The following is a 15,288-nucleotide window of genomic DNA, read 5'->3' as shown; positions in this document are numbered from 1 at the left end:
GGGGACCACTCCAGCCACCTTTCCCAGCTGCTGTGGGTCAGCTCACCCTCTCTGCTGGCCTAGCCTTCACCTGCTGGGTCCCTCACCTGCACTGCCCCCCACCTCCCTGGAGGGTCCCTGAGCAGGGAGGGGAGGAGGTCAGAAGGGGTGGGAGCTGAGGGGAACTTTCTGCCCACAGCAGAGGCAGTGCCAGCTCGGTGTGTGCTGGCCCGTGGGCTGCGGCCCCATCCCCACTGCCCCAGGTCCTGCGTGGCAGGCAAGGGAGGCCGCCCCACCTGGCCTGCTGGCTCTGGGCTTCATGTCTCCTCCCTGGTCCCCAGCCCACCTGCTCTGCCTGGCTCTTGCCGCCTGTGCTGTTGGGTCTACTCACCATAAACGTGAGCGTCCTTGATGTGGCTCAGCCTCCCCTGCCCCTGCCCATGGGATGTGAGGGTGTCTCCAGCAGCTGCGCAGCCCTTGGAAGGGAGAGAGAAGTGGGGAGAGGCCAGGGGGGCCTGGGAGGAGGGGAGGCTTGTGTGGGAGGAAGGAGAGGTGCAGAGCTGGAACCTGCCCAGCCTGCATTGGGGTGAGGGGCACATGTAGCGTCTCCTCACCAGTCAGCCTGGGGTGCCCTCCTTGCTGCCCCCTCATCAGGTCGCTGAGCTGGTGGCTGGCCTGCCACCCAGCATTGCGGATTGCTGGTCGGCTGCTATGGCGCTGTGGAGTGGATGGCTCTTCCTCCTCCCCCTCGCCTGCTATTCCTGGGGGTACTTGGGGTTGTGTCACTGATGAAGGCCCAGTGTGTTCTGGCCTCTGCACTTTAGGGCTGGCCCGATACCTGCCACAGGAGGGCCGTGAGCCAGGGGTTGTTTCCACATATGGCTGTCCGAGACTCTGGGTGTTTGTCACAGACCTCTGGTCCTGCCAGCCAGGCCCCTGGCCTCCCTGGGTTAGAGTCGTTCCCAGCAGATTCCTGTGCCCCAAGTTGGGAGGCTGGGGTGCAGAGCAGGACTCCCTTGGGGTCACTTCAGGTTCAGAACCCTCCCTGGGAGCCCTGAGACCCATCGGTCAAGGATTCTCTCCAATGAGACCAGGTGGCTGGGCACCCCAGTCCTGCCCTGAGGGATCATCTTGGGGTGACCACACCTTCTGCCCGCTTCATAGGAGCTATTCCATCCTGAGGTCAGGGGACTCAGGACCAAAGGGTGTGTGCTTACTCCTGTCTGTGTCCCCAGAAAAGAGCCTGGAGCAGGACCTGGCCACCCCCATCCTGGACATCGAGGACCTGGTCAAGAGTGGGAACAAGCACAAGTAAGTCCCTCCCTTCAGGTCGCATTTGCATAGCCTTCCAGGCTGGGACCTCCCGCCGCCTGCACACACACACATTTCTTTTCTTTCCTGTTTCATCTTTTAATCATGAAACTTAACAGTTGTTCAGTATAAAAAACATGAACGATTCTGAGGAATAGAGAGAGAAATGGAACTGCCCTCCTTCTCTGCACTCAGCCTGCTCACTAGTGACTGCTGGGGAGCAGACCGCCCACTGTGCTCCTGTGGTCTGGATTTGGGGGGCCAAGGGGCGCGGTGCTGACCCTCCTGCCTTGGGCTCAGCCCTCCACTGGACGCTTACCCGCTGCTTCTGTGATGGTCGCTGGAAACTTCTGAGCATCAGGGCTCCATGCTGTGATGAGACAGGACTTTTTGTTTCTGAGTCCCTCACCGGTCTACTCAGAACAGGGTTGGGGTTTTCTTGTTTTTGTAAGTTTGTAAATAGGTGATCCACTCCCAGAGTTGAACACATGTTCCACTTCCCCCACCCCCGTGCCCATCAGAGGATGCAGCATCCAGCCCAGCCTCAGACTGCGGCCCAGGGTTGCTGATGCATGTCCTGAACCCCCAGCCGTGTGAGGCTCATGTCCTCCCCCTGTGCCCCAGGCTGTGCCCATACTACCTGTCCCGGAATCTGAAGCAGCAGGCTGACATCATCTTCATGCCCTATAACTACTTGTTGGATGCCAAGGTAAGGCCTCAGCCACATAGGATGATTCCTGACCCCGGGTGTCCCTGGGCTTGTGAGGGGCTGTCTAGCCTCTGCTGGTTCAGCTTCTGGGGCTAGAGACTCGCTCAGACCACCAGATGTGTGGGAGGACCTGGTGTCCCACACTGGTCAGGGTTCACTGTGACCAGCTCCGAGCAGCTGGCTGGGCAGCAAGGAGACCGCAGGGCTGCAGCTGGACCGTCCCTGCCCTCGTCTGGCAGTCAGCTTTAGCCCTGGACTGGAGTGTCACCATGTTTGGCCTTTGGGGTGCTATGCCCTCCTGTTTTAATGCAGGGGCATCGCATCACGCTCCCCTGTGTCCAGCGGCTCGTGCTCCATGTCATGGAAGCACCGTGGATGTGCCCTGTGCTTCAGCATCGACTGGGCCCCAGGGATCATGCTGACAGCGTCCTGTGCCAGGCACAGGTCTCGGTGCGGGGAGACAGCCAGCAGGAAAGCCAGCCTGTGGGCTCTGACTTCCCGCAGAGTCTGCACGGGAGCTGGTGGTGCACGAGGGCCATGGCCTCAGGAACAGCAGCCCGGAACCGCTGCTGAAGCGGGTGCTGGAGAGGGTGCAGGGGAGGAGCAGGAGCCCCGCGAGGCCGGACTCCGGCACAGAGAGTGGTGGTTTGCCGAGGATTGTGCATGATTCTCCCAAGTCTTGCTTTTAACCTGGAGACTGGGCCTGGGCACCCAAAGGCAGTGATATCTCAGCTGGACGTAATGATCTCAGAGCAGGGCAGTTCTGACAAAGAGGCCGGTGGAGCTCCCACTCCTGACTCCTGGACTCACTGCAGACACATGCACATCGATTCCAGGACAGACCCATAGAGACTGGCTGAGATATCTCTGTGGGAAAGGAAAGGGAAGGGTTGTTTGTTTGTTTCTCCCCCAAAATGGTACTGGAGTAGCTGGATGTCTGTTTGGAAGAGTGGGTCTCCCCCAGGACTTAACTACCTCCCGTGGCATGAAGCTGAGCCTCCTGGAGACCTGGGCTCACTGCAGTGGTCAGGAGCTTTCTTCACCTGGACAACCAGGGCACCACCCACACAGGACAGAATCGATCAATGGGACTTCACCACGATTTAAAGCCTTGAGTCTTTGAAAGAGTTAGGAAAATTAAGAAAGTTCAAGGGCAGGTCACAGAAAGGGAGAAAGTACTCCTGGTATATTTGTCTTTCAAAGGGCTGTGCCCAAAATATGTGTAGCTCTTGTCACCAGAAGAAGAGATAAATGAAACAGAGATAAGAAATTTATCTGAAACAGAGTTCAGAGTAATGATGGTAAAAATGCTCAACGGTATGAAAAAAAATGTAGTAACTGAAAAAAGAACAGTCTGAGATAAAAAATGACATAACACAAATAAAGAACACATTGGAAGGAATACACAGCAGATTAGGGGAAGCTGAGGATTGAATCAGTGAATTAGAAGACAGAGCTGAAAAAATCATAGAACCAAAAAGAAAAAACAAAACAAGAGGACACCTCAAGGGAGCGGTGGGACAACATAAAACATAACAATCTTCAAATAGCTGGTGTGCCAGAAGCGTCAGAAAGGTAGAAAGGGATAGAGAATGTGTTTGAAAAATAATGGCAGAAAACTTCCCTAATCTGGTAAAGGAAAAAGTCACACAAGTTCAGGAGGCACAGACAACCCCAAGCAAGAAGAACCCAAACAGGCCCACACCCAGACACATCATAATTAAAATGCCAAAAATTAAAGACAAAGAGAGAATCTTAAAGGCAGCAAGAGAAAAGCAAACTTACAAAGGAGCTCCCATAAGGCTGACACCTGATTTCTCATCAGAAATTCTACAGGCCAGAAGGTAATGGCACGAATTACTCAAGGTAATGGAAACCAAGGATCTGAGACCAAGATTACCATATTCAGATGGCTATCATTCAAAACAGACAGCTTCCCAGACAATAAAAGGCTAAAGAAGTACATCACCACCAAGCCAGCATTACAAGAAATGCTAAAGGGACTGCTGTAATGAGAAGAAGAAATAGAGACACCTAGGCATACAGAATTAAAATGGTAATAAATAAGTACCTATCAATAATAACCTTAAATGTAAATGGGTTAAATATTCCAGTCAATAGACGTAGGTAGATCACAATACCAGATATCAAGCTGTATTACCAAGCCATGGTTCTCAAAACTGCATGATACTGACACAAGAATAGACATATAGACCAATGGAACAGAACAGAGAACCCAGAATTGACCCAAGCCATTATGCTCAATTAATATTTGACAAAGGAGGCAAGAGCATATAATGGAGTTAAGACTCTCTAATAAATGGTGCTGGAAAATTTGGTCAGATACATGCAAAAAAATGAAACTAGATCACCAACTTATACCATAGACAAAAACAAACTCAAAATGGCTAAAGGACTTACTAGTAAATGTAAGACAGGAAACCATAAAAATCCTACAAAACTCCATAGGCAGCAAATACCAAACATGTCATAGCAATATCTTTACCCACACAGCTCCTCTCCTGGGCAATGGACACTGAGGAGAAAATGAACAGATGGAACCACATCAAAATAAAAACCTTCTGCACAGCAAAGGAAACCATCAACAGAACAACAAGAAAGCCCACTGCATGGGAGAACATATTTGCCAATGCTATTTCAGATAAGGGTTTACTCTCCAAAATTTACAGAGAACTCATGCAACTTAACAAAAGGAAGATAAACAATCCAATCAAAAAATGAGCAAAGGATCTAAGTAGACACTTTATGAAAGAGGACATACAGAAGGCCGAGAGACATATGAAAACATGTTCAAAGTTGCTGATCATCCAAGAGATACAAATCAAAACAACAATGAGGTACCATCTCACACCTGTCAGAATGGTTATCATCAACAAATCAACAAACGACAAGTGCTGGAGAGGATGTAGAGAAAAAGGAACCCTCTTGCACTGCTGGTGGGAATGCAGACTGGTGCAGCCACTGTGGAGAACAGTATGGAGTTTCCTCAAAAAGTTAAAAATGGAGCTCCCATTTGACCCAGTGATCCCACTTCTAGGACTATATCCCAATAAACCAGAAACACCAATCAGAAAGGATGTATGTACCCATATGTTCATAGCAGCACAATTTGCAATAGCTAAGATTTGGAAACAACCTAAGTGCCCATCAGCAGATGAGTGGATTAAAAAAACTATGGTACATCTACACAATGGAATACTATGCCACTATAAAAAAGAAGGAACGTTTACCATTTGCAACAGCATGGATGGAACTGGAGAGCATTATGCTAAGCAAAATAAGCCAGTTGGAGAAAGGTAACTATCACATGATCTCACTCATATGTGGGATATAACGATCAACACAATTTGATGAACAAAAATAGATCCTGGGACAAATGGCAGGGGAGGTAAGGGGGTTAGAGAGCAACCAAAGGACTTGTATGCATGCATATTAGCATAACCAATGGACACAGACACTGGGGCGGTGGGGGCTTGCCTGGGGTGGGAATGGTTGGGGGGGGCAATTGGGGAAAAAGGAGACATATGTAAAACTTAAGATAATAATAATAGAAAGACTAGGTAGTCCTAGCCAGTTTGGCTCAGTGATAGAGCATTGACCTGGGGACTGAAGGGTCCCAGGTTCAATTCCGGTTAAAGGTACATGCTGGGTTGAGGGCTCAGTTCCCAGTAGGGGGTGTGCAGGAAGCAGCCGATCAATGATTCTCTCTCATCATTGATGTTTCTATCTCTCTCTTCCTCTTTCTCTTCTCTGGGGGGGAAAAAAAATATATATATATATATATATATATATATATATATATATATATATATATATAGACAGACAGACAGACATAGGGTACCTGAATGGATACAAAAACATGACCCAACTGTTTGCTATCTACCAGACAGAGACCCACATTAGAACAAAAGACTCACACAGGATGAGAGTGAAGGGATGGGAAAAAATTTTCCATTCAAACGAAAAAGAAAAAAAGCTGGAGTAGCAATACTCATATCCAACAAAATAGACTTCAAAATGAAGGCCATCACAAGAGACAACAAGGTCACATAATACTAAAGGGATTGTTCCAACAAGAGGATATACTGGTAACCATGGTAAACATATATGCACCCAATATAGGCACGCCTAAATATATTAAAAAATTCTAGAGGACTTTATCAGAGAGATTGACAACAATACAGTCATAGTAGGGGACTTTAACACTCCACTAACTTCATTGGATAGATCTTCCAGTCAAAAAATTAAGGAGTCACTCTAAAGGACACACTGGATCAGATGGATTTAATTGACATTTACAGAACATTTCACTCCAAAGCTGTAGGATATACATTCTTCTCAAGTGCGCATGGATCATACACAAAGATAGACCACATGTTAGGACACAAAACAGGTATCTGTAAGTTCAAAAAGATTGAAATCATATAAAGCATCTTCTCAGATCACAATGAAATGAAATTAGAAATCAACTACAGTAAAAACACCCCAAAACATTCAAACACATGGAGGCTAAATAGCATGTTATTACACAATGAATGGGTTGCCAGCAAGGTCAAGAAAGAAATCAAAAACTTCCTGGAAACAAATGAAAATGAACACACAACAACCTCAGATCTCTGGGACACAGCAAAAGCAGTCCTGTCAGCGAAGTTCATAGCACTACAGGCCTACCTCAAAAAACAATAAATATCAGCAATAAACTATTTAATCTTACAACTTAAAGAACTAGAACGAGAACAACAAGAAAATCCCAGAGTAAGTAGAAGATTAGAGCAGAAATAAATAACATAAAGACTTAAAAAAGAAAGAAAGAGCCCTAACCGGTTTGGCTCAGTGGATAGAGCATCGGCCTGCAGACTCAAGGGTTACAGGTTCGATTTCGGTCAAGGGCATGTACCTTGGTTTTGGGCACATCCTCAGTAGGGAGTGTGCAGGAGGCAGCTGATAGATGTTTCTAACTCTCTATCCCTCTCCCTTCCTCTCTGTAAAAAATCAATAAAATCTATATTTAAAAAAAGAAAGAAAGAAATGAAACCAAGAGCTGGTTCTTTGAAAGGATAAACAAGATTGATGAACCAGTTGCCAGACTCATCAAGAAACATAAATAAAATCAGAAACAAAAGCAGAGAAGTAACCACCGTCACCACAGAAATACAAAGGATTGTAAGAAAAGTCTATGAACAACTATATGCCAACAAGTGGACAATGTAGATGAAATATACAGATTCTTAGAAAAATACAATCTCCCAAAACTGAATCACGAAGAATCAGAAAACCTGAATAGGCCAATAACAACTGAAGAAATAGAAGCAGTAATGAGAAAAACTCTCAGCAAACAAAAGCCTGGGTCCAGATGGCTTCGCAGGAGAGTTTTACCAAACATTCAAAGAAGAACTAACACCTATCTTCTACAAACTGTTCCAAAATTGCAAGAGGAAGGAACACTTCCAAGCTCTTTTTATGAGGCCAGCATCATCCTAATTCCAAAATCAGATAAAGATACTACAAAGAAAGAGAATTACAAGCCAATATCCCTGATGAACATAGATGCTAAAATCCTCAACAAAATATTAGCTAATCAGATCCAGCAATATATTAAAAAGATCATACACCGTGACCAAGTGGGATTTATTCCAGGGTTGCAAGGCTGGTACGATATTTGTAAATCAATAAATGTGATACATCACATAAATTGAAAGACAAAAATCATATAATAGATGCAGAAAAAGCATTCAACAAAATCCAAAACCCACTTTTTATAAACACTCTCAGCAAAGTGGGAATAGAGGGAGCATATCTCAACATAATAAAGGTCATATATGACAAACCTACAGTGAACTCAATGGGCAAAAACTAAAACCATTTCCCCAAAGAACAGGAAAAAGGCAGGGATGTCTGCTTTCATCACTCCTATTCAACATAGTACTGGTAGTCCTAGCCACAGCAATCAGACAAGAAGAAGAAATAAAAGGCATCCAAATTGGAAAGGAGGAAGTAAAACTCATTGTTCGCAGATGACATGATATTGTACATAGAAAACCCTAAAGACTCCATCAAAGAACTACTAGATTTAATAAATGAATTTGGCAGTGTAGCAGGATACAAAATCATCCCCTCAAAATCGATGGCTTTTTTATACACCAGTAATGAATTCTCAGAAAGAGAAACTAAAGCAATTCTATTTATCATTACAACAAAAAAATTAAAATACTTAGGAATAAACTTAACCAAGGAGCAAAAGACCTGTATTTGGAAAATTATAGTATGTTGAAAAAAGAGATAGAAGAAGATATAAATAAGTAGAAGAATATATCATGTTCATGGATCGGTAGAATCAACATCATTAAAATGTCCATACTACCCAAGGCAATCTACAGATTTAGCACAATCCCTATTAAACTACCAACGGCATATTTCACAGAGCTAGGACAAATACTCCAAAAATTTATATGGAACCAAAACAGACCCCGAATAGCTGCACAATGTTGAGAAAGAAGAACACAATACCAGAGAAGTCACAATACCAGATTTCAAGTCATACTGTCATCAAAACAGTCTGGTACTGGCACAAGAACAGGCATACAGATCAGTGGAACACAGCAAAGACCCCAGAAATCAACCCAAGCCATTACGCTCAATTAGTATTTGACAAAGGAGGCAAGAGCATACAAGAGAGTCTCTTCAATAAATGGTGCTGGGAACATTGGACAGATACATGCAAAAGAAACCAGACCACCAACTTACACCATACACAAGAATAAACTCAAAATGGATAAAGGACTAGAAGAAACCATAGGCAACAAAATCTGAGACATCTCTCGTAGCAATATGTTTACAGATACATCTCCTAGGGCAAAGGAAACTAAGTAGAACATAAACAAATGGGCCCACATCAAAATAAAAAGCTTCTGCACAGCAAAAGAAACCAACAAAACGAAAAGGGAGCTTGCTGTATGGGAGAACATATTTGGCAAAAATATATCTGACAAAGGGCTAATATCAAAAATATATAAGGAACTCATATTATTTAACAAAAGGAGACAAACATCCCAATTAAAAAATGGGCAAGGGACCTAAATAGACACTTCTCCAAAGAGGACATACAGATGGCCTAGAGACATATGAAAAAATGCTCAAAGTCACTGATCATCTGAGAGATGCAAATCAAACAACAATGAGGTATCATCTCACACCTGTCAGAATAGCTACCATCAATAAATGACAAGTGCTGATGAGGATGTGGAGAAAAGGGAACCCTCTTACACTGCTGGTGGGAATGCAGACTGGTGTAGCCATTATGGAAAACAGTATGGAGTTTCCTCAAAAAATATGGAACTGCCATTTGACCCAGTGATCCCACTTCTAGGAATACATCCTAAGAAACCTGAAACACCAATCAGAAAGAATCATATGTTCATAGCAGCACAATTTACAATAGCTAAGATCTGGAAACAGCCCAAGTGCCCATCAGTAGACGAGTTAATAAAAAAGCTGTGGTACATTTACAGCATGGAATACTATGCAGCAGTAAAAATGAAGAATCTCTTACCCTTTGAGACATCATGGAGGGGCCTGGAGAGTATTATGCTAAGTGAAATAAGTCAGAGAAAGACAAGTATCACATGATTGCACTCATATGTGGAATCTAACAAAATAAGCTGATGAACAGAGTGATCAGAGACATGGAAGCATGGAACAGAGTGCAGATCTCAGAGGGAAGGTGGGGAGGGTGGGTGGGTGGCAGGTAGCCAATCAAAGACCTTGTGTGCAAATATGCATAACCAATGGGCAGGGACAATAGGGTGGTGAACGCCGGGGCCGGGCGGGCTGGAGATGGTCAACAATAAAGAATTATAAAAAGAGAAAATGTTCAGGCGTTGCACACGAAGACCACAGGCAGGTGGCCCTGCGTTCCCCCTGAAATGGCTGAAAGTCAGAAGACCTAAAATTGGTGTCGGCAAGTTTAACGCTCACCAAAGCCAGGGACAGCCCTGTCCATCAACAGCTGGTGTCCCAAGAACAGCTACGAGCAATCAGAAGGGGTGACCTGTGCTCCACGCAGCCACATGCGTGGGCTTGGGAGAGCACGCCCACACAGGAGCCCCTTGCCTGACCCCACAGTCCTGGTACCTGCTCATAGGAAGAGGGGGTCATACGGCGGGGATGTCACCTCTTGATGGCACACTTAAAATGGGCACTTTATTTTATGAGAATTAAGATTAAGCTGAAAAGAAGTACGGATGCCAGACCCCTCTGCAGGTGACTTCCCCCCCACCTGGGGTGTAAACACCTCCACCAGTGCACCCCGTGGCAGGTGCTGGGTGGTCTCCATTCTGTGGCTGCTTAGCCTGCTGTGGCAAAGGGTCATGGCCTGCTCCCTTGTGCTACGTGTCACTAGGACACACACCTGATGTCCAGCTCAGTGGTGGTGGGCAGTGCCCGGTGGCTACAACTCGCCGCCACCCAGCAGCAGGTATCAGAGGGCCTGCCGTGTGTCCCAGGTGGTATGGGACTGAGGCTCACCAGGGCTGTGCACCCTGAGCCTCTGCTCCTGGCCTCCAGGGGCCCCTGAGGGGCAGTGGCTGCCCCGCTCCGCTGCAGCCCTGCATCCTCTCCCCTGCCTGCAGAGTCGCCGGGCACAGGGTATCGACCTGAAGGGGACAGTGGTGATCTTTGATGAAGCTCACAATGTGGTGAGTGCTGGTGGCCTTCCCCACGCCCTCCCTCCCTCTCTCCCTCCCTCCCTCCCTCTGCCTCTTCCCCCGCAGAGACCAGTATAGACCTTTGTGTCCCAGCCCCTGTGGCCCTGAATGTCAGGACCAAGCAGACCTGTCACCTGCGCCCCCAGTCAGCATGTGGCCTCTGCCAGGGCCTGTGTTCCCAGGAGCAGTGGCCTTGACCAGGCCCGGGAGGGAGGCTGCTAGGCAGCCGTGTTCATGCTCTGGAGCGGGGGCGGCTCCACGACGGCTTGGTATCCAGTGTGGGTGGCAGCCCTCAGCCCCACTCAGCTCCAGGCACTTCCTGCCCATGGACCAGATCTGACTTTGAGAGCAGCCAGAAATCTAGATTTTAATGGGAAATTTGCATTTAGGAAGTGTTGGCTGCTCGAAGTGGCTTCAAACACTGGTCTGGGCTAGGCTGCTGAGTGGGTAGGCTGCTGAGTGGGTTAGTGTGCTGAGTGGGTAGGCTGCTGAGTGGGTTAGTACGCTGAGTGGGTAGGCTGCTGAGTGGGTTAGTGTGATGAGTGGGTTAGTGTGCTGAGTGGGTAGGCTGCTGAGTGGGTTAGTGTGCTGAGTGGGTAGGCTGCTGAGTGGGTTAGTGAGCTGAGTGGGTTAGTGTGCTGAGTGGGTAGGCTGCTGAGTGGGTTAGTGTGATGAGTGGGTTAGTGTGCTGAGTGGGTAGGCTGCTGAGTGGGTTAGTGTGCTGAGTGGGTAGGCTGCTGAGTGGGTTAGTGAGCTGAGTGGGTTAGTGTGCTGAGTGGGTTAGTGTGCTTAGTGGGTTAGTGAGCTGAGTGGGTTAGTGTGCTGAGTGGGTTAGTGAGCTGAGTGGGTTAGTGTGCTTAGTGGGTTAGTGAGCTGAGTGGGTTAGTGTGCTGAGTGGGTTAGTGAGCTGAGTGGGTTAGTGAGCTGAGTGGGTTAGTGTGCTGAGTGGGTAGGCTGCTGAGTGGGTTAGTGTGCTGAGTGGGTAGGCTGCTGAGTGGGTTAGTGTGCTGAGTGGGTAGGCTGCTGAGTGGGTTAGTGTGCTGAGTGGGTAGGCTGCTGAGTGGGTTAGTGTGCTGAGTGGGTAGGCTGCTGAGTGGGTTAGTGTGCTGAGTGGGTAGGCTGCTGAGTGGGTTAGTGTGCTGAGTGGGTAGGCTGCTGAGTGGGTTAGTGTGCTGAGTGGGTAGGCTGCTGAGTGGGTTAGTGTGCTGAGTGGGTTAGTGTGCTGAGTGGGTAGGCTGCTGAGTGGGTTAGTGTGCTGAGTGGGTAGGCTGCTATCGTGGGATGTTTGTGACCCAGCTTCAGAGCCTGTGGGTAGGGCTGGGCTCCCCACTCTCCTTAGCTCTGCACCCCCAGGCCCCGCCTCCTGGAGCTCCCCAGGCCCAGCTCCTGCTCACGTCACACTGCGTGCTTGGCCTCTCAGGAGAAGATGTGCGAGGAGTCGGCGTCCTTTGACCTGACGCCCCACGATGTGGCCTCTGGATTGGACGTCATTGACCAGATCCTGGAGGAACAGAGTAGGGCAGCGCAGCAGGGGGAGCTCCGCCTGGAGTTCAGCGCAGACGCCAACTCAGGTGAGCTTATGGGCAGGACACCGAGGACGGGTGAGGTCTGCCCCCAGAGGCTGTCTGCCCAGGGTCCTTGCACGTTGGCATCTGGGGACACTTCCAGAGACTTCCCAGGGCCTCACAGGCAGGGGACTTCCGCCCAACCCTTCTGGCATTTTCTGAAGACCTTTCATCCTTCCCAGCCCGTATGCTGTGTAAAAGTGAAAACAAGTGTATTAACCGTGGAGACGTGGTTTTTTATTAATCCTCACCCAAGGATATTTTTCTGTTGATTATTAGAGAGAGTGGAAGGGAAGGAGAGAGAGAGTGAGAGAAACATTGATCTGAGAGAGACATGTGGATTGGTTGCCTCCCACACTCGCCCCAACCAGGACTGTGGATTGGGCTAGCAACCAAGGTACGTGCCATTGACCGGAATCGAACCTGGGGATCTTAGGTCTGCAGGCCGACGCTGTATCCACTGAACCTAACCAGCTAGGGCCATGGAGACGTTTTTAATGATCTGCAAGCATGGTCCACGTGTCACCTACTCCTAGGTTTGTTCCCAGGGTTTTCCCCGGGCAGCAGTAATCTTGGTTTATGGCGAAACGTTTGATGGATGTGATAGTATGTCCACAAGTTCTCCGTGGCCTTTGTTAGTGGCTAACGAGGACTCCAGGTTTGTTAGGCCAGCCTACTTTGTGGTGGTGTTTCCAGCAGTTGCTCCAGGCTTTTTAGCATTCATGCTTCATGCTGTGAACGTGATCAGGTGTTCTGTGTCCTCACATGGGCGTGGGGCACAGGTGGTGTGAACAGCCTAGTGTCCTCGTCCCTCTGTGATCACAAACCGGGACGGGCTGCGCAGGGAGCAGGCCAGGTGGCCCCTCTCCTCTCACCCACGCTGACTGCCCTCCTGGCGCGTCCCCGGCCTCCCTGACCCACACACACACCTGCCCTGGGAGATGGAGAGTTTGTAAATGGCATTTGTTTGTTTAGCGCTGGAGTTCTCAATCTTTGTGGCTTCAGGACCCTTTACGTTAAATCTGGCTGAAGGTGGTTTATGTGAGTTATGTCTCTGGATACTGTGTGAGCAATGAAAATGGAAACTTAAAAATTTTTTTTATTTAATTTTTAAATCTTGGTAAGAGACTCAGACTGGCCCTGACTGGTTTGGCTCAGTGGATAGAGCGTCAGCCTGTGGACTGAAAAGTCCCAGGTTCAATTCCAGTCAAGGGCATGTACCTTGGTTGCTAGCACATCCCCAGTGGGGAGTGTGCAGGAGGCAGCTGATTGATGCTTCTCTCTCATCAATGTTTCTAACTCTCTATCCCTCTCCCTTCCTCTCTGTAAAAAATCAATAAAATATATTTTAAAAAAAACAAAAGAGAGAGACTCAGACTGAGGCCTGAGGCTCAGACTTTTTTTTTTTTTTTTTTTTTTAATTTCAGAGAGGAAGGGAGAGGGAGATAGAAACATCAATGATGAGAGAGAATCATTGATTATCCGCCTCCTGCACACCCCGCACTGGGGATCGAGCCCACAACCTGAATTGAACCACAGCCTCCTGGTTCATAAGTCGACCCTCAGTCACTGCACCACACCGGCTAGGCGAAAAATACTTTTTAAAAATTAGAAGAGTGACAGTGTTTCACAGTTTGGCTAATCTCTCTAATGTCTGGCACGATGGAAGAAAGGTGCACCTCACACTATGCTTTGGATTTGCTGTGGCAGCCCCATCGAGCCGGGTCCTGGTCACGGCTGCTGCTGTGACAGTCACTACAGACTCAGTGACTTAAAGCAACACAGCCTGATTCTCCCGTGGTTCTCACAGGTCCCAAACAGGCTGGCAGGGCCGGCTTCCTCCTGGGGCTCTGGGAGACCCTGTTTCTGACCTTTCCCAGCTTGTAGAAGTGCTGCATCCTTAGCCCTGGGCCCCACGACCCTCTGACCTCTGCTCTGTTGTCCCCTCTCCTCTGACCCTCTGCCTCCCTCCTACCTGAAGGCCCAGCATGATCTCCCATCTCAGGTCCTTTAACATCATTCCACCTGTGAAGGCCCTTTTGGCATGAAAGGTGACATGCTCACAGGTTCCGGGGATCAGGGTCTGGACGTGTTGGGGGTCATTATCCGCCTCCCACATGCAGCCTCTGGAAATTGCACTGTATGTATATTCCTATCTAATAAAAGAGAAACATGGTAATTAGCCGTACCTCCGCTACCCTTCCTATTGGCTAATCAGCATATCCTTATGCAAATGAACTGCCAGCCAAGATGGCGGCCAGCAGCCAGTCAGCTGACGCGAACAGGGAGGCTTGCTTGCTCCAGTGACGGAGGAAGCCAGGTTCCCCGCCTGCTGCTGCCGGCCTCTGAGCTTGCAGTTTGAAACATTGTTACAAATATAGAAGCTAAACCAAACCCCAGAAACCTGCTTTAGTCAGACGGGCTTCAGCCAGCAGGATCGCAACATTGTTTCAAATACAGAAGGTAAACAAAGGCCAGAAACCTGCTTTCAGCAGCGGAGGCCTCAGAGCTGGAGCCGAGCCTCAGAGCTAAAGCTGGCCCAGAATAAAAAAAAAAAAAAAAAGAAAAAAAGGACAGGTTGGGAGCTTCAGTCACCCGCCAGCCTGAAAACAGCCCTCAGCTCCTCACCCAGACTGGCCAGGCGCCCCAGTGGGGACCCCCACCCTGAAGGGTATGTGACCAGCTGCAAACAGCCATCATCCCCTCATCCAGGCTGGCCAGGCACCCCAGTGGGACCCCCACCCTGATCCAGGACACCCTTCAGGGCAAACCAGCCGGCCCCCACCCGTGCACCAGGCCTCTATCCTATATAGTAAAAGGGTAATATGCCTCCAAGCACCAGGATCAGCGGAGCCGCGAGGCCTCCTGGCCCCTGGAGCAGTGTGACAGGGGAAGGCGCCCCAACCCCCTGATCAGCCCTGCTCTGTGCCTGATAGGGGGGAGCTCCCCAAACCCCTGATCGCCCTGCGGCTCTGTGTGTGACAGGGTGCGGCGCCCCAAC

The 15,288-nt window shown here is 48.6% G+C and overlaps 1 protein-coding gene across 6 annotated transcripts in view; it reads left to right on the top strand.

Moving 5' to 3' along the window:
- RTEL1 (regulator of telomere elongation helicase 1) overlaps positions 1-15,288 on the top strand; it is a 46,828-nt gene that overhangs the window by 12,684 nt on the left and 18,856 nt on the right. For all 6 annotated transcript variants that reach the window (XM_070419571.1, XM_070419572.1, XM_070419573.1 and 3 more), the window contains exons 7-10: positions 1,215-1,290; positions 1,915-1,999; positions 10,648-10,713; positions 12,143-12,293. In XM_070419571.1, coding sequence (XP_070275672.1) covers positions 1,215-1,290; positions 1,915-1,999; positions 10,648-10,713; positions 12,143-12,293 — 378 coding nt within the window. The remainder of the gene's footprint in view (positions 1-1,214; positions 1,291-1,914; positions 2,000-10,647; positions 10,714-12,142; positions 12,294-15,288) is intronic.

The sequence above is a fragment of the Myotis yumanensis genome, unplaced genomic scaffold, assembly GCF_028538775.1.
Source record: "Myotis yumanensis isolate MYYU_CA2020_CCGP unplaced genomic scaffold, mMyoYum1.0.hap1 SCAF_7, whole genome shotgun sequence".
NCBI lineage: Eukaryota > Metazoa > Chordata > Mammalia > Chiroptera > Vespertilionidae > Myotis > Myotis yumanensis.
Note: the sequence above shows the minus strand (reverse complement) of the source record. Positions and strands in the feature narration are given on the sequence as shown.